General features: G+C 50.2%; 1 protein-coding gene across 1 annotated transcript in view; it reads left to right on the forward strand.

The window, feature by feature from the left end:
- Positions 1–20810, forward strand: part of CHST13 (carbohydrate sulfotransferase 13) — a gene marked incomplete at its 5' end in the record, with an annotated part of 29064 nt that extends 8254 nt beyond the window's left edge. Inside the window, 2 exons of the mRNA XM_083869683.1 lie at positions 16126–16202; positions 19523–20810. Of these exons, the coding sequence (XP_083725809.1) occupies positions 16126–16202; positions 19523–20368 (923 nt within the window). The 3' untranslated portion in view covers positions 20369–20810. The remainder of the gene's footprint in view (positions 1–16125; positions 16203–19522) is intronic.
- Positions 20811–23659: the final 2849 nt, after the last annotated feature.

The following is a 23659-nucleotide window of genomic DNA, read 5'->3' on the forward strand; positions in this document are numbered from 1 at the left end:
CAGCTCTGTGCTGGGAGGAGAATCACCGTTCAGTGCTAGAAGTGGTTGAGAACCTGGTTTTGAGGGTGTGAGTGTGTATGGATTCAGTGTCTGCTGATTTTTCTTGTCCCAGCTGAACATGCTGTCCCATGCCACCTCAGGTGCTTCCCTGTGCTGTGACAAGAGCTTCCTGACCTACAGCAAGGTTCTCCAAGCACCAGCTATCCCCAGCCCTGCAGACAGCCCTGCCCTGGCTCTTTGGAGTCCTGGTTGCCTCCCTGTCTATTGGCATGTCCCACCTTCCCTCCATCTTACCAGTGACCCCTGATGCATTGGAGCAAGGAATGGCAAAGGTTTTCAGTGCTCCCAGCAGTGCTGCATCCCTGGTCACTGAACCCTCGGGGTGATGTCACACTGTGAAGCTGTTCTGGCAGCTGTGAGATGCTGCAAACTACAGTGCCCTGGGTCTGTGTGTGGTGTTGTGCTCGGGTGAGTCTGTTTCATGGCCATGTACACAGAACGTGCTGAGCACAGGTGCTGAGACCTGCTGTGCTGAAGAAGCACCTGATTCTGGTGAGACCCAGCTTTTTCCAAATTGGACTTAATTTTCATAGACTCCCTCAGAGCAGCATCCAACTGGACTTGAAGCTGTTTTCTCCCCAGAGAGTGTCTCTGAGGGTGTTGTTGGCTCTGCAGTGGCTCGAGTGACACATGAGGAAGCCTCTAGTCTGGGCATGTCAAATGGGCAGGTGCTGGTGTCTCTACCCGTGGTACTTGTGCAAGGAGATGTGCTATTAAATGTCCTGGATCTTCATAGCAGTGCACAGGGCCCATAGGTCCCTTCTCATCAGCTTGTCACATGTGATATGGAGGGATGCTGAGGCCATGAGTCCTGGCCTCCAGTCACAACCACCTCACAGCTTTTCCTTCTCTGTGTAAATGCCACTTGATTTATAGCCCTCCATCTCCTGGCTATTTTCCCAGCTCTTCCAGGGAGAGAGCAGCAGCAGGTTTGAGCCATCCCTTGCAGTGCTCTCTCTCCCTAGGAGTTTGCAGTGTCATTGCTAATGTGGAACCCAACCCAAGCCTGCTCTCTGGCCAGATGTTGCTTCACTGACCTCGCAGGAAGATGGGTAATATCGACATGAGGTTCAAAGGTAATGTTTGTTTGGAGCTGCTGAGTGTGGGTGTCTCTGGGGCTGCCTTGCCTGTTCTAGAGGGCTTTCTTCGAAGCAGGGACCTGAGAAATCAGCACAAACTAATTGGAGGTCAGCAGCTCCTCAGCAGCTCCCACCTCCATTTGTACTCTGTTGCCCTGCGAGAGTGCAGCTCTGCCTGCCAGGGGAGTGTCTCTGCACAGGCAGATTTCCCCATGGCAGGAAAAGGCAGCGAGTTCAGTCCTGCACATATCTACAGAGCCAGGCCCTTCCTTTTGGCAAGGGTGCAGGAGTAGCATATTCACAGCTGGGTCTCTTCCAAGTTTACTCCTGGCAGTATCATGGAGATTGATTTCCCTTTAGCTTAACAGGGTCAGCAGACACAGGCACTGTGAGACCCAAACAAGGCTGAATTGATGCTGGTGGAGTTTTGCATCAGTAGCCCACAGTTGCTGCTGGGTGGTGTAGACACAAGCCTCCCAGTTCCCTTCTTCCTGAGGTCCCCATCAGAGCTTGCTCACTCCCTGTGAAAGGGAAGGGGATGTCCCCAGAGCCAACAGCCACTCTCAGGAAGGGTTAAATCCAGCAGCCACTCAGACAAGCAGCTACCAGCAATGCTGGACCCGTTGTGCCCCAGAGCTAGGATGGCACTGGAGGAGTTTGTGTCCTCTGCTGAACATGCTGGCTGAGGAGACAGGGCTCTTTGGTGGCCTCAGGCCGTGGTCATTACTAAATGCAGCAGAATGCTGCACCATGGGCCGTGTGGTCAGACTATATGGGTTGGAGATGGTTCTCCCTAGTCCCCAGCAGGCTGTAATTCACTCCTCTCCTCCTCTGCGAGCTCATGCATCTCTTCAACTCTTCGTAAAGCCTCTTATTGTGTGTATCTTGTAACAGGGAGTCTCACCAGCTGATGACCTTTAGAAGGGCAGGACACAGCCCCTCAGCTGCCTCTGCTGTGAGCAGAGGGATGAGAGCCATGAAGCAAAGCCATGGAGGGATGGCTGCATGCAAGGTGCTGCCCTGGGAAGAGTTTGCTGAGTGTGCATTTTTTCTCAGATCAGCTTATTGAGGCTTTCATCAATCCCAGATGCACAGAGCTGAGAAGATGGCTTGAAACACGTTCCGCTGGCAAGTTGAGCCATCTGACGTTAGAGAGACTCCTCTTTGTCATACCTGTGCTGGTGGCCTGTGTGCAGAGGGCACAAACAGCATCTGCCCAAACCAGAGCTGAGTGCAGGCAGGTTTTGAGCAAGCCCAGCCTGGTCCCCTGCGCGCTGGCCTGCCGTGGCCTCAGCAGCTGAGCAGGAGGCAGCAGGCTGGTGCAGATGGTCTCCTGGCTTGGCAGCTCCGTGGTACTGTGTGAGCAGCTGTGGGCTGCCTGAGCCTGCCCAGAGATGGGGGCCTGCAGGGGTACAGACACCATGCCAGTGAGGTTTTAGGGAGAGGTGGATCTCTGGTGCAGCCTCGCCCAGGGAAAATCAGCCCCTGTCCATCCCGGCAAGGATCCCTGCCTTGGTGCTGCCGGTGCAAGCCCTTCTTCTGCAGTTCCCTCGGGCAGCAGGCTGCAAAGGAGGAGTTTATTGACAAGGAATGGAAATGCTGGCAGTTCAGGCTTGTATTATAAATGCAAGCAGGCAACTGGGGCCAGGAGAACGACAGGCGTAATGGGGAAGAGAAATTGCTCTTGGAAAGCTTCTAACTTGGCTTATAGGAGGAATTAACCATTTGGAAACAGAAGATTGCATGGTACTTACAAATACTTTATTTGCTCACAGAGGCTGCGTTCCTGCTGGATGTTGTTAATTTTCTGTTTCCTATAAAGATCTTGATTGCAGTACTTGTGACAGTAGAGACCTGGGGACACTGCTCCAGCAAAATACATCCCTCCAGCTAAAATGCTTGTGATCTTTCTATTGAACCTTTCTGGCATCTGCTTCAGGCTGGTACCAGGTGACCAGAGCCTCCTGCTGCGGAGGAGACATGAAGGTGTAGGAAGAACCCCTGCAGGGAATGGGGCTGAGTGTCCAGACCAGCTGCCATTGGCTCTGTTCCTAATATGATCCCCACAGATGATACTGGGGCATTTGGCAAGCTCCTTGAAGCAGCTGGATTCCTTCTTTCCCTTTCTGCATGATTTATTGGGAGCTAATCCTATAACTGTCACCATTTTCCATCACTTGATTAGAGTTTCCCTGGCTGATTCTTGACTCAACTTGACTAAATGGGAATAAGAAGGCCTTCCTTGAAAAACAGAGCCTGAGCCATCCCCACCTCTGGGGAGAAGGGAGGGAGCCACACAGCCAAGGCCCAGCTGTGCCAGCCCCTGGGTATGGCTGGTGGCACTGTGATAGTCCAAGAGATGTCATCAGTGACAAATGAAGAAGAATTATTCTTAGAAACATAAAGGCAAAGTAAACTGTGCAAGAAAGCACAAGCCAAAAGAGGAAAGAGCTTTCATGAAGCTTTATAGAAAACAAGGAGGTTCTTTATGTAATTTTAATATCTTCCTAATGGCAGTGGCAATAACTTCTTCCTAAGTAAACCTTCCAGGATCTTGAACATCAAGAATAATGCACAAGTGGTTTTGAAGCGTGTCCAGAAGCCAGATCTCTGAATCACAGTCCCTTCTGGAACCAGTGGCAGCCAGTCCCTGCACTGGCTTGGGTAAAACCAGCACATCCTAAACAGTAGGCATCTAGCAGAAGCCTGGACAGACCAGGGATTTCAGATTTCAGAGGTCTCTTCTAGGCAGTTAAAAGCTAAACAGCCTCCTGTTAGGAAAAAAAAAAAAAAAAGGAAAGGAAAAAAAGTAAAGTTAGAAAGCTAATTATTTTCCTGCCCAGTGTGTGTGACATGCAGTAGAAATCTTAAACTAGTGCAGGATGTTCTGACCCCATCTCATGTCAGGAGTTTAATGTTCTTTTTGTAGCAGCTTAAAAAAAATCCATCTGACGACACCCCCTCAAACCTCTGAGCCACCTCTGTGGCTGCTGCCTGAGCTTTGTGTACAGCAGATGGAAGGCAGAGAGGCAGAGCTGGCTGCAAACCCCTCAGCGCTGGATCATCCCTCAGCCTGGGTTAGCTGCAGAGTGCTGAGTGTGCACTGCAAATGTGAAGCTCTGTGGGCTGGGTTTGTCAGCCAGGCACGAGGAGTAAAACACACACAATCCATTGTCTCTTTTGCCAGGGAAGTGCTCCAGCAGCCTGCTGGGAAGTGCCTCTCCAAAGGGCACTGATGGGGGCTGCACACAGGGTCACACTGGCTTTGCTCATCTGGGAGTTCTTGCATGCCTTGGACAGTAAAAAGTCAGCTCCAAGCTCCAGTTTCTGCTAAACCTGTAAGAGCATTAATAGAAGTGGACAGTGGAGATTGGCAGCAGTGCTCACTGTGTTTCTTTGGAGCACTTTCAGCAGAGTTCCCTCTTTTTTAGTGGTTTGGAGAAGAACCCAAATAGTTCTAAACATTGGACTGCTGCCTCCCTCCCTCCCACCCCACATCCCACGTGGTTCTGAATGGGACACGCAGGCTGTGGTGTGGCAGGGGCTGATCTCACCCAGAAACCCAGTGTCCTGTTTCCAGCCATGGACTGTGCCAAAGACACAGCAGATCCTGGGGAGTGGGAGTGGAGAAATTACCCCTTGGAGAAGCAGTTTCTGGATCCTTTCAGTGGAGGAAGGAGCAGTGATGTGAAGTAAGGTCTAGTAGTCACATTTCTGTAGTGATGGCAGTGCCAGCCCCATGTGTGACCTGTCAGAAGGCTCTCTTCAGGTGTGACTCCTGGTAAGGAACGTGGCTGTGACATGTTCAAGCTAAGAGAGAAGATACTGAGATTTGGTGGCAAGGGGGACAGCCATGAGGAGCCTGTGCCTGGGAAGGGGGTCAGGTCAACTGTGGGGCTGCTGCCTGTCACACCACTCACTCAGGAGGCGTCTGCTGCTCTTGGCACAGGGGCATTGCCTGCCCCACAAAGGTTGCCACAGTGCTTGAGAGGCTGGGCTGAGGCACTTTCCAGTGAAAGTCAATGTGTCTGTCTTGAACTGGATCTAGAAGGAGAAACCTGAAGTCTGGTGGCACTTGGTGCCACTGGCACCTTATGCTGCTGGCCCCTGCCCCATGTTTGCTATCTGTGGTTTTATTGCATCTGACATGAGTCACTGAGCGTGGAAATGGTTGTGGGTAGGTGACAGTCATGAGCATGGGTCACTGCAAGCCCAGACTGAGGAAACAGGAGCATCCCCCTGCCTCTTGCAGGCTGGAAACCATGTGAGTGCATTTAATGTGCCTGGGGCTTCTGTGATGTCCTCAGATTTCTGTGTGAGAGTCTGCACTGTCAGTGATTTGCACTGTGTGAGTGGGACAAGTTCCCCAATTATCAGACAAAGAGGTGATGCAGCTCTGCTGCCTCTCCATCCCCCAGTGCAGCATGCCAGAGGCACTCCAGTCCCATGAGCCCCATTTACAGGGATGCTGCCTGCAGATGACTGTGCACAGATATCAGGGATCTTGGGCACAAGTGGAGGCAGGTGTGCTTGGATTTTTGATCCCACTTCAGTTCCCTGAGGCTGTATATTTCCACCCCAGACATTCACCACAACCACTGCTGCTTCTGGCAGGCCTGGCTGTTCCCTGTCTGGTTGGAATGAAAGCAGGACATGTACTCATCTGTCTGCGTGGTTTTTCCCATCCATCACTTTCCAGAGAGAATAGCTTAGAACCTTCTTCCACGCCCTCATTAACATTTCCTGAAGGCAGCACACCCCTTGTCCCTCCCTTGTCTGTGGACTGCTGCCTTCCAGCCACCAGGCCACACATCCCAGGAGGAGTGAATGACTTTTCCTGTTAAAGGCAGTGCAGTCCATCGAGTCATCCCATGTAAAACACTGACTCATTGTCCCCTCTTTGGAGTGTGTTTCTTGGCTGGAGGAAGGCTGTTGTCAGTGCCAGGGAGCCTGGCTGCCATTACCACCCCATTGTGCCACACAGCCCTGGCACTCTGGAGAAGCTGGCAAGGGGGTGATTGCTGACAACAAGGGTATTATTTTTAGGGGGTGACACCTCTTTTCATCTTCTTCCCAAAGGAAGGAATCCTGGACATCTTGCCTATGTAGACCTGGTTATGTGAGGTCCAGGGACCCACCATACCTTCACGTCTTTGTGTGTGTGTAGGAACTGTGTGGTTTGGGGCAGAAAATGCTGCAGAAGTCTTTGTCCCAGGGGGTGGTAGCTGTGGAGCATATGCATTTGGTGGAAGGAGTTTGAAAAATGCTCCTTTTCCTCTTGGCTAAGAGGTTTGCACCACTGTGCCTCCTCAGAAGTGAGCTAAATTCAGTGCCTGTGGAGGCTCCTCTGAGGGTTCTGGATAGGAAGGGGGTACTGGAGTGCTTCAGCAGCAGAGACAGGATGAAAATGGGTCCTGGGGAGGGGGTGCCCCATCACCCTTCAGGAGCCATCTGTGACTGATTGGAGTTGGCCTTAAGTAGCTTCCCAGGAAACCAAGAGAAGGGGAGATTTCAGGGGTGGAAGGTCTGTGTGATAGAGATTGATAGGATGCCTCCACTGGCTCCACAGAAATGTGATGTATTATAGCCAGGTACTGGAGAAGAGGAAGATGATGGACCATTGTGCAGCCTTCATCCCTCTTCTGCACCCTACCCCTCATCTTGCCCTGAGATGGTACTTTATCACTGTGGCTAAAACATCACTTCTGTGTGACCTCAGTGCCTGTGGAGATGCAAAACCACCCTCTCCCATAAGCAAACATATGTGGGCTCACCATCTGGGCTGATGGGAAAGAAGATTTGTCATCCCCTGCTGCAGCTCATTGTACTTGGGCTGTTCTCTGTGTAAACCTACTCTTGTGCATGTCCTGTCTTGTCCTGCTCAGGTTTGCCCTGAGCTGCTTTCCTTGTGGTTTTTCCCTTACCTTGTGGGTAACCTCCTCCCAGTGTATCTCTATTTCCAAATGCTGAGAGGTGAGGGGAGGCAGGGGGATTTAATTACTTGGTTTTGCTGTTTCAAGAGGACTAGGGGGGATGGGAGAAAATGTGCAGCTCTGGGAAAAAAAAGCCTGAGCTAAGCTTTCAAGCATCCCTGTGTTGCTGGGACTGAGTCCTGTTTCATCCAGCCAAGTTCAAGTCACTTGGTTTAACTTCTGCTACATTAAATACCATTAAGTCAGGAGCCACCAAACGGAGCCCCTTTGCCATGTGGATAACTGGGCTGACAGCATCCAGGCATTGGCTATGCTTCAAAATAGAATTGTATGGCCCAAAACGAAGCTCCTTGAGACAATTTCTGAGCCTAAGAGTTAGGGTGCAGCACTGGTGAAAGACATTTACCCACTGGTTTCAGAGGGGTAGGTGAATTCCTGGTGCCATGCCAGTGCCTGAGGGTTGTGGCTCAACTGGTGACATAGAGGAATGCCATGGAGTCACATGGTGGTTTTGCAGGGCACAGGGATGTGCTTGTCTGCTGATCTGCTCAGGGAGGCAGAATCACAAAGGTCCTGACCTTCTGATATGCTGCATTAGCTTGGCTGAGTTATCTGGGAAGGACCTGCTCCAGGACCCTTGCTGGGTACAGCCATCCTGGCCCTTGGCTGTGCTCTAAATGTCTGAAAATGCTCTGGAACAAGCATGGGAAAGGTTCTGCTGCTCCCCAGGATGCTGCAGGTTGTCAGTCTGCTGTAGGGAGCAGGAGGGGAGCTGGCAGGGGAAGTTCTGATGGAGAATTATTCCCATTCCTTAGCAAGTGAGCTGAGACAGACTTCTCCAACAGACTCTCCACCACCTGTACCTCAGCAGAGAGAGACATGCAGAGCAGCCAGCCCTTCCCAAGGCTTGGCCCACAAAGCCAAGGGCAGGTTGTCAGGGATTACTTGGGTTATACATTGCTGGTTTGTTCATCAGCAAGGCAAACAGTGGAAGAGGCCAGTTGTGAGTCTGCCTATGAGCACACTGCATGGGTCTATGTTAGGTGGCAACCTGTTAGCTGTGTCAGTGCTGAGCCTCTGCAACAGGACATTGTCATGAGGCAGAACAGGCTGAACAAGGCATAACTGGGGAGAAAAGCACCATGAAAAGAGAAGTAATGGTGGGAAGGGCCACAGGGGCATTTCCTGAGCTACAGAGGATGTTGGTCTGGAACAAGAAATGCATGTTTGTATTGTAACTATTAGAGTTAAAGAGTTTGTGAGTTGATGCCAGCTCCCCTCCATCACTGCTGCTCATCATTCTCTGGCACAGCCCCAGGATGAACCAAGGAGGTCAAGTACAGCATTTGCTCTGCAGGGATCTGTTATTCCCTGCCATGTGGAAGCTGTGCAAGGTGCAGGCTGTCATGGGTCGATATCTGAGCTCTCCTCTTCTTGGGGGGTGGTGCTGTGCCTGGGAGAGACCCAGAGAAAAGACCAGAAATCATCTCTTCTGGTTGTTCTCCATAGGGATCGTTGTTTTTTGCCATTGCTTATGCTTGTCTGAATATTGCTGTGACATGTTCTTTCTCCTCAAAATTCTTTCTTGTGTATGTGCTCTGCTGCCAGTTACCTGCTAGAATGGGGCATGGATGCTCCCTACTCCCAGTGTTCTGGGTGCAGACACCTGGATGAGCCCAGGCACTGACACCTCCTCACGCTTCCAGCTCCCCAGCAGAGGTGGTTGTGTCTGAATTCACAAAGATGAAGGATGCATTTATGTAAATCAGTCATGTGTCTCTATTAGATTTCTTTTCCTAAGCTTTTTAATTAAGCTTCTGCTGTCTATATCCTTCACTTTCTAGATGCAGTAAAAATGAGCAATCACGAGAATCTAAGGAGATTTGATTGCCTCTTTGAAGCCAAAAATTTGATTTGCTTTCAGAGCCAAAAAATTCCCATTCCCAAATCAAAACCTTTCAGTAAGAATTAAAATAAGAATAATTCCCAAAGGTCCTCCCTTAGCTCTGTGATCACCAGAATTGCCACACAGTTCTTCACTGCCAAGAGGATGATGTGAGAAAGCAATAGTCACTTATTTGGTCATCTTGTCCATCAAAGAGAGGTCACTGCCTTCCACAACATTAAGGCAGTAAGTGAGTCTGGAGTTCTCTGTGGCATTCCAATGTTGGATTCTCACATCACCATAGTTTTAAAAAAATATCTGTATTTAAAAACAAAACAACAAACAACAATCAGCCTTTGTGCTTAGGCAGAAATTAAGGAAATGTGTTCTCCACCAGTAGGAGTCTAAGCATAAAAAACAGAGCTTCCTAGAATTAAACTGCTTTCTGGAGACAACACTTTGGCCCTATTGCTTTTATCCTTCCAGCCAGCGCTCTTCACATGGACCACTGAACACTGTCCAGGGGTTCAACTGCTGTTTCCATGTGGGATTTCTTGGCCTCTGTGTCCTGGACCATCCTCATGCAGTCTGTGTATCTAGCTGCTTGTCTCAGTCTTTGCTATCAAACCAGGAGGGAAAACTGAGCTCAGACTGCATGAACTGTCTGGATCCATCACTGCTGCTGCCAAGCTCTATTTTTTTTTTTTTTTTTTTTTTTTTTTGTCCTGCTTGGATGTTAAAATCGAAAATTAGACAGATTTAGCAGTCAGTGGCTGCAGTTAGGGTTTGGCTTTGACTAGCACAGTCACAATATCCTCTTAGAAATTCTATGGCAGGATCCTCCCCTATGTCTCTTGGGTGCATTATTTCAGTAGTGAGGAGCCTGTCTTTGTGGAGCAGCATCTTTGTGGTCAGGGGTGAGTGAGCTGTCACTGCTGAGGGTGAAGCACTCACTCATTGCCCCTGGCAGATCCTGGAGAGGAGTCAAAGGTCTGGAGAAACTCATTGCTGTGCCTGTGAAGAGATCCAGGTCCTAATTTCTGGCTATTTCAGTGACTAACTTAAACCAAGTGCTAATCCCTGTACACCACAGAGCTCTGGGCATTGTTTACCCTTCTGGTGATACAGTTGTTTCCCACTGTACACTCCTCCTTCTCCCATGCCTGCAGTTCAGCTGCACACATGCCATGTGGGCCAAACTGACAGCTCCTGTCACCACTCCTTTTTCCTTTGTTCAAGTCAGAATCCATCAAAAATATCACCTTCAATTTCAGAACCTCTTCTTTGGTGTGAGAGGGAGCATTCCCTTCCAAGAGGGTCTGCCCTGAGAACTGACTCTTCCTACAGAACAAAGAAGCACCTCTCCCACTGCCCTGCTGGCATTTGTAGGCTGTAATTCACACTGATCATTTCGGGCACCGCAATTGTTTTTTTCTCTTTTTTTAGGTTTTGCACAGACACAACAGGAAGTGAAGCTAGGGCTGTGAGACAGCAGTGGTGGGGTCAGGATTAGCTCCTCAGGGCCTCTGGGGTGCCTGCTTATGTGCAAGTACATGTGCTGTCTCTTCACTTCCCTTGGCTGGAGACCACTGAATCTCCTCCAGGTGTTAACCCTCTCCAGTGTTTCATATTGGAGACCACATGTGCAGTTTCTGGCTTCTTGTGGCCCCAGGGTCCAGCCTGGAAAATATCTGACATCTTCATCCTCAAGCCCACAATGAGTTGGGATTCCTCCTGTTGCATCCCAGCCACTCACTCCCACTGATCTGGGGTTTCCAAACTTCTTCCTCTCTGAGCAAGTGGGCGTGAAGATTTCCTGCACGTGGAGCACCTGCCCTCCCTCTCTGCTGGCCTGTTCCCAGGGGGTGGTCACATCCCAGCTCAGCTCACACACACATCCAGCCTGTGCAGCCTCCCATGGCACAGCAAGTCCTGGGATCACCCAGTCACCTGGCAGCCCTTCTCAGCTGCTCTGGATCTGCCTTCGTCCCAAGAGAGCAGGGCTGTCAGTGCTGCAGGTGAGGGTAACGGATAATAGTGCTCTGGATAATAGCATATGGATAGTTCCTTTTATTTTGCTGTGATAGCAAATACCTCACTTGATTTGTTTCAGGGCTTCATTTGCTTTTTTTATTGACTGTCATACTGGCAGCTGATGGCCCAGAACTAATTCATCTGGGACCTCTTGCCACTTCCAGCAGCAAAGTAGCAGAAACTGCTGAATTCCAACGTTGTGAAATTAAATCCTATTAAATTTCCACTGCCCTCATCCAGGATGAACTTCAGTTTCCCTGTTGGTGTTTGTCTTTCCCTGCCATGGCAGCCTTTCTCAAGTCTTTGTCCATCATCAGTATCTTTCTGTTTTTATATCAACTCCTTCTCAAAGTATTAATTCCAAAGCTAATCTGGGAGGTACTTTTCTAGACATCTGCCCTCTGCCCAGTATTTTTCATTTAAGTGCCATCTGCTTTCTTGTTGCTTGTGACATATACAGTTCACTTTCTAAACTTCATCCTCTCTGACTGAAGTCCTTGTTTCCTGTGGAGTGTTGTCTCTCATGCACTGTTTGTATCTGGGTGAGGATCTACCACATAGGCTTGATCTACAGAAACAGCTTATTTTATTTACAGACAGGTTTGCATGGGTATGAGCTGTGTCTGCTAAGTGCCATGTTGATTTTCATTCTGTTATTTATTATACAGTTGCACCCACATCTTTTAATTGCTTTTTTTGCTTCAGACTGTTTTCTAAAGCCTGGGTAATGCTGATGTCAGCCTAGCAGGCTTGTTGCTGCCTGAATCCTGTCTGCAAGCCAAACTCTTCAATTCACACACTGGATTTGCTGTTGTGGTTGCAGAGAACCTCCCTCTCTTTTTAAGGGTCTCTGCAGCCAAAACAGCATATTCTTTCACTGCTGCTTCCAGAAGTCTGGAATAAGCATGATCCAGTCTTTCCCTCACCTCACACATGTCTGGCTGTCTTTGCAATCAGCTAGTACACCTAAATATTCACAGCTTTAAAATCTATTCCCTTTTCCAAGGACAGCTGGCAAGACATTGAAGCCCCAGATCCTGCTGTGGTGTTGGTGTCACACTGAGAGTAGCTTCAGCTGTGATGGTACAGCACTGAAATCTGGGGTACAGGAGGAAAGAAAGGAGGAAAGAAAGGAGGAAGTGTGGTATCTTTTTAAGCTCGAACAGAAAGTCTGAAAGCCCTTGTAGTACGGGAGACTAAAAAATGTGCCTGAGCTTCCTTTCAGGCTCATCTTATTCAGCGGTTTCTGGTCAGTGTCTCTGCCTTAGCACAGCGGTTTTGGTCTCCTGCTCCTCATCACTCCTGTCCCCTTGCCTCATCATTTGAAGATTCAGAGGACAAATGTGATACTTCCCTCTGTCTGTGTCAGTGAAAAACACTTCAGATTTGGATCGGGGATATGCACTGTGTTGATACTTCTCACCCAAATAGTGATCCTGCAATTGCCAAGGGTTGGTGGTTTTTCTGCTTTAGAAAGTTGATATGTCTTGGCTAAATGATATCTCTGCTTTCAGATGCAATTGTGGCAATGCTAAATTTCCAAGGATTGCCGCTCCATGTGGTGGAATCTGGGAACCTCAGTAACAAGCTATAAAGTCAGGAGAAAAACTGAGATGTGAAGATCTTGGCAGCTCCTCCATTATGGAATATCCTGCTTGCCTCAGGGCCATGGTGCCAAAATGCAACACGAACCATTAATTCACTCACATGATACTCCCTCCTCAACACTGTCATTTATTTCAGTATTCCTTGGCCTTCCCAAACTTTTTGGAAGTCCCAGAGGCATTCCAGAGATTGGTAAACCAATGGTACAGGGAATGGAATGTTTAACTCGCTCCCAGCATGAATGAGTGGAATAGGAGGGGTGTGTAAATTCCAGCCAGCATCTGGCATCAGGGAGGACTGGGGCAGGAGTGGGTGAGCAGTGATGCAGGTACTGGAGCTGATGAACAGGGGCTGACCACAGCTTGAGGTCATGGGGCAGGACTGTGTTGAGTGTCAAAGGCTTGTCTTAGTGGGGTGGACTCCATTAAATTACTGTCTCCAGCCTGCTGCTGGCTCAAGCAGGTTGCAGCGACCCTGCTGGTAGCCCTGCAGATCACTGTGATCACCAGATGATCCCAGATGTTTTGGGGATGCTCTGGGTACAGACAGTCTGGACTTGTCTCTGTTCACACACCTTCAGCCGCTCTGGCCCAGCCTTATGGAGAATGGACACTCCATCCCATGGGACATAGCAGATGCTGTCCTCCTCATGCACCTTCTCATGGAGCTGTGCAGGGCCACACCTACATCTGCCACAGGGCTTAACCCTGGCTCCACAAGACACCATCACCACCCAGCCGAGATCCCGGCTGCTTTTCTCCTCAGGATGCCGTGTGTAATGTCAGCAGACAGTTTCTGAGACTTCCTGCAGTGCAGCTGTGTAAAAACCAAAAACCAAACCCCTGGTGCCAGGCCAGGCCTGGCTCTGGAGGGTTTGGCAGTGCCTGGGGCAGGGATGGCGTCATCGCTTTGGAGCGCACAGGCTTCAGCCAGTGCCCAGTGCTGGGGTCTTCCCCTGCCAGCTCAGCACTCCCAGCCTCCTCCAGCTGCACGGGAACAGCCTGGCAGGGATTTTTTTTTTTTTCCACTTTTTTTTATCTCTTCCCCTTTTTTTCTGGAACCCTGTACAGCAAGAGCATAGCAGGGATCCCAGGGGGTTTGCTGCTTTCCAGAGAAGATGCCTTGTTCTCTGCCAGATCCTGTGCTGGGGAAGGGCTGGAGGAAATCCATTTTGCAACGTTTCTGCTGGAGCTGTTGGCAAGAGCCCTGCAAAGTGCAGCAGCCACTGACTAGGTTGGTCCCTCTGAAAAAAAAGAGAACTGAAGAGGTCAGAGCATAGCTGTGACCTGCCTGACCTCTGCTCCCTCCCGTCTTTACTGCAGATTTGCCTTTTGTTGAGCCCAAAGAACCTCCTGCCAAGCCAGCACTCCTCTGGGGCCGTGACCTGACAGTGCAACAGGCACTGAAACCTTTTCCTGAGACATTTCCACACTGCCGTGTGCACCACCAGCACGAGCTATTTGCATTTCTAACAGCCTTAAGTCAGCCTCAACCACCCGGGGTTTGCTTCTGTCCCATTGAGAAAGGTTCTGGCTGATGCACGTGTTAATCACAAAAACAAACGCCTCCACATTGTTTTTACTAAATATAGGAGCAGTGTCTGCTGCAAAGCACTGCCGGCAGACCTCAGCGGGGTCACAGTCCTGCATCCAACAGGAGTTTATCAGCCCCAGCCAAAGGGGAAAGGGGCTCAGGTTTAGTGCTCTCTGTTTGCAGATGTGAGCTGCAGTGAGTCGAGTTTTCAAGGTCGATCTCATTCCCTGTCATTTGCAGGGGGCTGAAATGTGAAACTGGGCTCCTCTGGGATGAGCATCTCAGCCCAGCGCTGTACGTTGGATTTTCAGCTTATCTCCCACTGGCACAGATGCTATTTCACCCTCCTGTGGGATAACTGATATAGAGGGTTGAGGAAGAAACTGTATCTCTCATTGAGTCACATCTTGATCAATGCAGTGCTGCAGGAAGTGTCATTTCCCACAGACGCGCAAGCGTACAGGCACTGCTGATGAAATCTTGTGAGGTCAGGCAGTCATTTCCTCCTAATTACAGCTCCAGGAATGAATAATGTTTAGCTGAAACCCTGGTGACTTTGTATTTTGGAGCAGTTTTCATTTAAGCAAAATACAAGCATGTCAAAATGAGCACAGGATCTGGATTTTTCCTTCTGGTTATTTTGGTTGCACAGATACCATCTGGGATTTGTATAACGATTTGGGGTTGTTTGGTGGCGGTCAGTGAATGAAAAGATCCAGAGCCCCAAACTGTCATGCAAAATGCTTCTGTTAGAAACCTTCACGTTGCCAGAAATGTCTTGCAGCAGATGCTTTTTCCAGGAACTTGGAGCACTGGAAGGGCCTCCCAGGCCACAGTCTCCTGAACAATGTGTCCTATCTTCCTCTTCAGAAAAAAAAATAATTCTCCATTTTAAAACTCATGGTGTGATTCCTTCTGTGGAAGCCAACTCCAGGGCTGTACAACCCCCATGGTTACAAACCTTGCCATGTGGAAATTGTTGTGGCATCTTTGCCAATGGAGAGAGTCAGAGCCAAGAGACAGTGGGTGGGTGAGTGGTGGGAGAGCTGTTTGAGAGTGTTGCTGCAAGTGAGAGCCTGTGCCCCTGCCATGGCTGGCTCCATGTGTTGGGTTTGGGATATCCAGGCCACATGGTTCTGCCCCCACTCTGCTGGAAACAGGTCCCTGAGTGGAATTCAGGGGCTGAAGCAGATGCTTCCTAGCCTAGAAGGTGGTTGCATTCCTAAATAATTTACAAGCGTGAGAACTTGAGCAGCTGTCACTGACTGGGTTTCTGGTGTAGCACTTATAGCTGGCCACATCTGGCCTTGGGCTTGGTGCTGCTGCAAATGGACCTCCAAAATGAAATAGCTGATCTGCAGGATGGGGAGGAGGAAAGGACTGCCAGGGTGACTGTCTTCAGCTTCAAACACCAGAGGAGATGCTGCTGATTTAGAAGGGAAGAAAAAAAAATATAAACAGCAAATAAGAACTTGAATTGATTTACCGGTCAGACAAACCACCTCACCATTTGTGTGCTCCTGTCCATGTCTCTGAGCCTGGAAGTGCAAACTCTGAGCCTATGGGGGCTCAGCACAGACCTGCCCCTTATCTCTGCCATGCACAGAGGCTGTCTCACCCCTCACAGGGCTGTGGCAATGCTGCTCAGGGTCCTGTCTCCTCTGGGTCATTCCCTTGAACATACAGCCTGGACAAAGTGGCATTTCCCAAAAGCATATGGATCAAATTTTTCCTAGTTGCTCTTGAAATTGTAATTGTTACCTTTATTTATGGTGTTTTATTTGTTAAAAAATAGATATGGAGCTTTTGAATCTAACTGCAGATTTTGTTACAAAGTAAGGAGAGGGGAAGAGCATTACTTGAGCATCACTTCCAGAGCAAAATGGGTGTGTCTCTTCTTGGGAGAGGTTTTCTTATCCCAGCTGGGGAATCTCAAGAAAAGGTGGGAGAAGCAGACCCTTCCAACCCCTCTGATTTTCCTCACTTCTTTTTTCAGCCTCCGAAGATATGAGATCCACCTGGCAAGGCAAGGCTGGTCGCAGCCCACTCCAGTCCCTATATGAGAGTGACCAGGTAAGGGGACAGGGAAGTGGTGGGGCAAAGATCGAGTGGAGCATTGAGTGCTGAGCCTTTCTTCCACTCCTCTGGTGTGTGAGGCACCGTGCCAGGTCCAGCCACCCCCAGGGTCCTGGCAGCTGAACCTCTGGCTGTGTATAAAAGACAAGACCACCCAGCTTGGGGGAATAACTTGATAAAAACTGTTTATGGCCCTTGCTGGTACTTGGGCAAACATTTTAATTACCAGTGGACTGAGCCATAGCCAGGCAAACCTGGGAGACTTTGCCATCTGAACATTTCAAAGCCAACTCTGGGCCATCACAGCAAGAGCTTCATTACTGCCCTTCCTGAGCTAATAATTGACAGATGTTTCTGTGTTAGCTGCTATATATATATTCAGACACATAGGTATGTGCACAAATATATGTTTATGTAGATATTGCTGGACTCAGCCGTGGGGGATTTATAATCCTGGAACATCTCAGGCCTGTCCGTCTCTCTGAGCTGTGCCAGCTCTACCTGCTGAGAAATGAGCAGCCAGGCACAACCTGGGCAAAGAATCACTCCCCTCCAGGTGGGCTTAGTTAGTCCCTCCCTGTGCAGGAATCAGTGAAGGTGTCCTGCTTGTCTTTCACAGCAGGGCTTGTGGTCAGAGCTGTAAAAAGTGTTTGTTTCTTTCTGCTGCATTTCCCCCTGGGCAGGCAGTTTTCCCCTCACTCAGCCACACTTGCCTTTGCAGAGGGATCTTCACCCACAACTTCCCTGCAGGAAGCCCTGTGTGAAACCACCTTCCAACGGGTGCCACACCACATGCCCCAGCCCCCAAACGCACCCTGCATCTTCCCGTGTCCATGGGGCTGTCATCTGTGGCAACCCACAAGCAGAGGGCAATGCTGGTGGGCCCTCAGTGGGCTGCCATCCCTGCTGCCTTCCCCACTGCCCAAATGCAGCCAGAGTCAGATGTGTTGCTTTGTGTTACTGCCTAGGTTGATGCTCTTATGTCTGTAAGCAGCCAAAGTACGTTTGCTCTCTGAAAAATGGCAAATATGGACTCCTGTGGCCGTGATGCCAGCAAACCCTGATGCTGCTGGAATGTCATGGTGTTATTTCCTTAAAAGTGATACTTAATTTCCCTGGCTTTTAAAGAGAAGGAAATGAAGGGAGCAATTTTGCTCTGAAATAACTGCAAGACATGCATTTATTCCAGTGGGCGGCTGCTGAAAAGTAGTCACATTTATTTGTTGCCATGCCTGCAGACAGTGTCTGTCTGTCTGTCTCTCTGGTCCAATAGTTTTGAATTATGCAAGTGCAGGGAAAAACACCTGAAAAAAATCACATTATTAAAATGCCTCTTTTTCTAAGACCTTGCAAAAAGGTTTTCCAATTCTAAAAGCTGGCAGGGAGGCTCCAGACAAAAGAATTTTTTACTGAAGGTTTGGCTGTGTTGCAAGGCAGCATGAGAATGCGTCTTCAGCTGTGGTTATCACCTCCCTAGGTGCTGTACTTTCTTTGTAGCCTAGTAGCCAACAATGTCAGAGTTATACCTTGCTGGCAGTTAGCATCTGTTCACCTGAATTTCCTTTGTTTTGGCATTTTCCCTTATCATGTCCATGTTGGAAGCAGTAAGGACGGGATACTTTATCCTGTCCCTGTCTCAGATTACTGCCCATGCAGGTTCCTGGAGAAAGTGGTCACTAAGGTGACCTGGAGGAGGTTGGTTTTTTTTGTGGAAATAAGATCCTAAAGAGTGTGAGTGTGATTCATCTCTTGCAGAAGGAGCTGTTTGCCCAGATGTTAGTGTCTCTCTGAAGATGACAGGTCTGCTGGACCATCCACAGGATTCACAGTTTGTCTTAGTATCCCAGCTCCTGGTAGGAGTTTTACAAGCCCTTACAACTGCCCCTCAAAACACTTCATTAGCCCCCAGGGAGCAGTTAGGGAGCACCTGAAGGCTGGTAAAGGGTTCCTTTAGCATGCCTGGGCAGTGACAGCTCTCAGCAGCCAGGTAGGCAGCAAGGGCTGCCCTTGCCCTTCATCTGGAGGTCACCACATATGTGCAACTGCAGAGCTGTTTGCTGTGGCACCCTCTGACACTGGGAGGACTGTCTTTACAACCCCAAAGGGGGAGCCACCGTGCTGTTGGGAGGTGGTGGTCACTGCAGGGCATTGAAGCCACAGCCCTGTGGGGTCAGGGCCACCCTGGCTCAGCGGGTGCTTGGTGCTGCCATTCCCAGGCGTGGCTGTTGGATGCTCCCAGCAATGAGGAACACGAAATTTCCCAACCCTTGTGAGCAAAACAGGGACACGGCGGGCAGGAGGAGGAGGGGACTTTCCCCTTCTGACTTCCTGGAAATGGTTTCCTTCCCCAGATGTTCTAATGACATTTTGGGATTTATGATGAAAACCATGACAGGAAAGGTCATGTCCCCAGATCTGCAAGGGGGTTTCATCTGGGTCAGGGGTTAAGGGACTCTGGGCTTCTGGTAATCCACTGCAGCAGCTGTCAGTTCTTGATGCAAGGGTCAGAAGGGTTAAAGGACCATGTGTTGGTTCCTTGTCCCTCCTGCCAAAGGAAACTGTGACCAGAGCTGAAGCATTGGACTGGCCTGTGTGGAAGAAGTCCCTCAGGAGAAGGAACTCAAAGCCGTCAGGAAAGGCCCCAGCATCATCTGCTCAGCCCCTTGCTCCTCTACATCATACCTGCCACCCCACCTCCCAGCTCCCGTCCTGCTCACCAGGATTTGATCATCAGCTTTAGAGACCATTTCCATTTGCCTTTCCTTGGCAAGGGCATCCAGGCCATTTCCATCCAGCATGCCCAAATATGTGTGCCACATTTCTGCCTTTGGCTGAGTGCTCACAGCAAGCACATGTGTGTGTGTGTCAGTGTGAGGCAGCAATGCCCCATAGCAGCAGGAGGTGTGCATGGCCCTGTGCCAGCACACAGGCTGTGCTTTCTGTCCCTGGGGCCATGCATCCCCGAGACTGGTATGAGGGAGAGCACACACACCCAGTGCATGTGTCTGCTCTTAAAACGATATTCTGTTATTGACCCTCTCTTCACTGCCTGTTCTTCCCTCTTCCCCTTTGATCTTTCTCCTCATCCAGCTCCTCATCACATTTTGTCCTTTCTTTTGATGCCAGCCTGTCCAAGGATTAAGTGCACAAAATCAAATTGTCTTCAAAGTGAGTGCTGTCTACAAAATCCCACATGGGTGACTGACCAACCCAGTAAAGGGCAGGCAGTGGGGACAATTGCGGGCCGGTTGTTGTGTGTAGTCCACAATCAGCTTGGGCAAGAGGGTGACCATCTCTGTTGGGTTTTTTCTTCCCAGTTTGAGCAGTCATCCCTGCAGGCCATTCACCAGCAGAGACGGGAGATGTTGAGCAACGTCTGCAGCCGTTACACGCGCAAGCGGCGTCTCCTGCAGCCCGACGACCTGCGGCACTTGGTGGTGGACGACACGCACGGGCTGCTCTACTGCTACGTGCCCAAAGTGGCCTGCACTAACTGGAAGAGGGTGATGATGGTCCTGACGGGGCAAGGCAAGTACCGGGACCCGCTGGCAATCCCTGCCCACGAGGCCCACGTCCCCTCCAACCTGCGCACCCTCTCTGAGTACAGTATTCCCGAGATCAACTACCGCCTGCGCAGCTACCTCAAGTTCATCTTCGTGCGGGAGCCCTTCGAGCGCCTGGTCTCGGCTTATCGCAACAAGTTCACCCTCAGCTACAACACGGCCTTCCACAAGCGCTACGGCACCAAGATCATCCGGCGGCACCGGCAGCACCCCAGCGACCGCGCCCTGGAGCGCGGGGATGACGTGCGCTTTGAGGAGTTTGTGTACTACCTGCTGGACCCGCGCACGCAGCAGGAGGAGCCTTTCAATGAGCACTGGGAGCGGGTGCACTCGCTGTGCCACCCCTGCATCATCCACTATGATGTGGTGGGTAAATATGAGACCTTGGCCGAAGATGCCGACTACATCCTGCAGCTGGTGGGGGCCGACGCGAGCGTCAAGTTCCCGGCGTCGTCCAAGACCACCAGGACGACGGACGACATGACAGCCCAGTTCTTCCAGGACATTAGCCCCTTTTACCAAAGGAGACTCTTTAATTTATATAAAATGGACTACTTGCTATTCAATTACTCCATCCCCTCGTACCTCCGCATCCGATGAGGTAGGGGTTGTGGGGGAAGAGGTGAGGGAGAGCTGGATAACTCTCATCTTGCCACTCCTCTCCTCCTACCTCGTACTCATCTCTTGGTTGACTTCTTGCCTATGCCCTTTTATTAGGGCCTGCTCCACCTCCTGATGCCTTGTTCATGCATGATCTGGCGGACGAACACTTCTGAAAACACTGGGGCTGGAACTTTTCCTCCCTTTTCCCTTCCAGCCTTCAATATCTACAGGGAATGGTGGTGGGACTGGATACTTCTTGCCTTGGCTGAGGATTTTCTTTTAACTAAGAGACTCCTCTGCAGATCCAAATCTTGGGAAGGCTCCTTTTTTGGGCAGGATCCCTTCAGGTCTTTCTCCTCCTTACTGGGTGGTTTGGGGGGCAGACATGGAGTCTCCGGGGTCAGAGTGGAGTGTATCAGAGACTTGCATAGAACCAGAAATAAAGCAATAATTTAATGTAACTTTTTCCTTTTATTTAAAATTGCTCCCACTTTTTGTCTTGTTTTTCTCTGTCCTCGTCCCACTTCCCGCACCATCCCCTACTGAGGGGGATGTTGCACACAGAGATGTGTTACTCTGACCACATTTTTATCCCTGGAGGGATTTTTTGTTCCTCTCCTTCCACATGTTCTCAGTTGGGGTGTAAAATACTCCAAAAGAGGAGGAAAGGCTTGCAGCAGGTCCTCAGTGCTTTCCCCTGAACTACCACTGAGCAGAGTGCTCAGTGCCTGTGTGTGCATGTTTCTGGATTTCTGGTCAAATCCATTAAATCCAGGCCCCACACCTCCCATTTTTTCAAAGCAGGTGATACCAGTTGTAAAGCCACACAGACAGCATGAGTGCAATTGTCTGCTCTGATGAAATAACGTCATTCACAGTGTCCTGCCTGTAGCCCCACTGGTCAGGCAGGGCCCTACTGGCAGTGCTGGCTTCTCTTCCCATGACAGCATGGGCTGCTCCTGTGTGCAGCCCCTTTATAAATGTCATGAAGTGTTTGGGGGAGCACTGGGCTGGGGTGTGGGAGATTGCTGTGGTAACGGAGAGGTAATGTTGGATTGGGAGGCCAGAAAAGTCTGTGTGTCCCTGTGTGTGTGTGTCCGTGTCCATCCCTCTGTGTGTCCCTGTGTGTGTGTGAGAAAAAATTGAGGATAAAAACGGGGAGAGAGACACCTAGAGGGAAACAGTCCTTTGCCTGGTCGCCTTTGGATAATCATTCCTTGAAGAAAAAACAGGGAAGAAAGGGTGAAACACAAAAGAAAATGACAAACCGAGCCCTAGGATTTTAAATTAAAACAAGTCCATATTTCAGTCGTTCCTTTTCTGTTTGGCTTTGGCTTGCTGGCTGCCTTTGTAAATAAACACACTGGTAATAGATGCTGTAGAGTGTGTTTGCTGGCTGGGCTGCAAACACTTGACTTATTAGTGCAATACAATGGGAGGTTTTATAAAACCACAGTGCTCTCAGTATCTGTAAAAAAATGGTGTTTCCAGCTAACAACTTTCAGCTGTTATATCTTAACCTTTTTCGTCTCTGCCTCTGACTGGCATCTATATGCTGACATTCCCTCCTCACTTGCTCCACTGAAGATTGGCTTTAGCAAAGCAATGAAAAGGAAAAGTAAATGAAGCTGCTGGTGATCCTGGCAGTGTGACTGATTCTCCCAATCTGCACTGGAGATCTTGAAGAAATGGCCTTTCCCATGCTATCTTGGTATCTCCCTGTCTAGCTGAAACACAAAGCACAGAACCAGATTATATGATGCAACAAATTTCATCTGCAGTGTTCAGGCTTGGAGTGCATTCCTCCTGTTTTCCCAGGAATCTCATGTTCTCTGCTTAGAGCTGCCTCTGCTTGGAAAAATTATTGTTCAAATCACTGGAAGATTTTTTCATTGTTTTTGGTCATGAATCATAATTTGGGGTCAGATGAAGGGTCATAAAGGGATGGATTTTTGAATGGTTGTTTCTATTTTTCCTAAATACTGTTCCCTGCCAGTACCTCTAAAGAGCTGATGTCACAGTGAGTGGCAGGGACAGATATCCTCACTCCCAGCTGTGCTGTCTGTGGCTGTTTAGACAATATCTGGCTGGCTGGGAGCCACTTTGGGCTTTCTTTGGCGAGGGAATAGCAATCTCTAGGCTTTGTTCTTCAGCCAGGTGGTTTCTAATCTTTGCTGCAATAATGGCAATGGGGAGGTGGTCCCAGCTGTGAATGGCTGTTTGACAGGCAGCCTGTCCTGGCATCCCCATCAGACCTGACCCACTGACCCAATCAACAGCCCAGCCACACACGAATGGACCAAGTGCAGCCCTGCAGCCTTGGCTGTGAGCTGCTCAAGGCAGGACCCTGTAAAGGTGCGTTTTGGGGTCATGTGGGACCTTTACAAACACCTACCTTTGGGCTGTTTCTATAAAATCCCAACAGCCAAAATCCACAATCCAGACCGCTTAGGTCATACCCTTGACTTCTTCTCTGCCTAAATCCAAAGCTTTCCAAAGGAAAAGCCAACCATGCAAACAGAAAAGAGAAACGTTGTATTTCTGAAGGGAACACCTTCAGCTGGAGCTGGAGCTTTCTGGGACCAGAATCGTTCAGCCCGAGGCACAGCCGAATTGCTGGGACCGAGATGCTCCGGGGCCAGCTCTGGAGTCAGGATGCTGCGGAACGGGGGCCGGGATGCTGCGGGGTCGGGATGCTGCGGGGCCGGGCCAGGATTCTGCGGGACAGGGAACTGGGATGCTGCGGGGCCGGGATGCTGTGGAACGAGGGCCGGGATACTGCGGGACAGGGGACTGGGATGCTGCGGGGTCGGGATGCTGTGGAGTCGGGATGCTGCGGGGTCGGGATGCTGCGGGGCCGGGATGCTGCGGGGCCGGGGCCGGGATACTGCGGGACAGGGGACCGGGATGCTGTGGGGTCGGGATGCTGCGGGGCCGGGATGCTGCGGGGTCGGGATGCTGCAGGGCCGGGATGCTGCGGGGTCGGGATGCTGCAGGGCCGGGGCCGGCTCTGGGCAGCCGCCGCCCTCGCCGCAGGCACAGTCGAACCTTTCCAGGTCCGACCGAAAGCGCTGGAGGACGGGAGCAGGACGGAGCTAGGAGGACCCCGTGTGACCGCTGATCCCAACTACAGGCGGTGTAATTCCCTGTACGAGTGCTGGGAAGTATTTGTCTGAGGGTTCTTGGTTGGTTTGGCTTTTTAAACTGTTTCACTCGGTCCCTTTTTCGAAGAGAAAATATCAAGGAGGCCTGGGCCATCTCTGAAGTGTAACTGGATTTGGTTTTCTC

The sequence above is a fragment of the Zosterops lateralis genome, assembly GCF_965231275.1.
Source record: "Zosterops lateralis genome assembly, chromosome: 11".
Lineage (NCBI taxonomy): Eukaryota > Metazoa > Chordata > Aves > Passeriformes > Zosteropidae > Zosterops > Zosterops lateralis.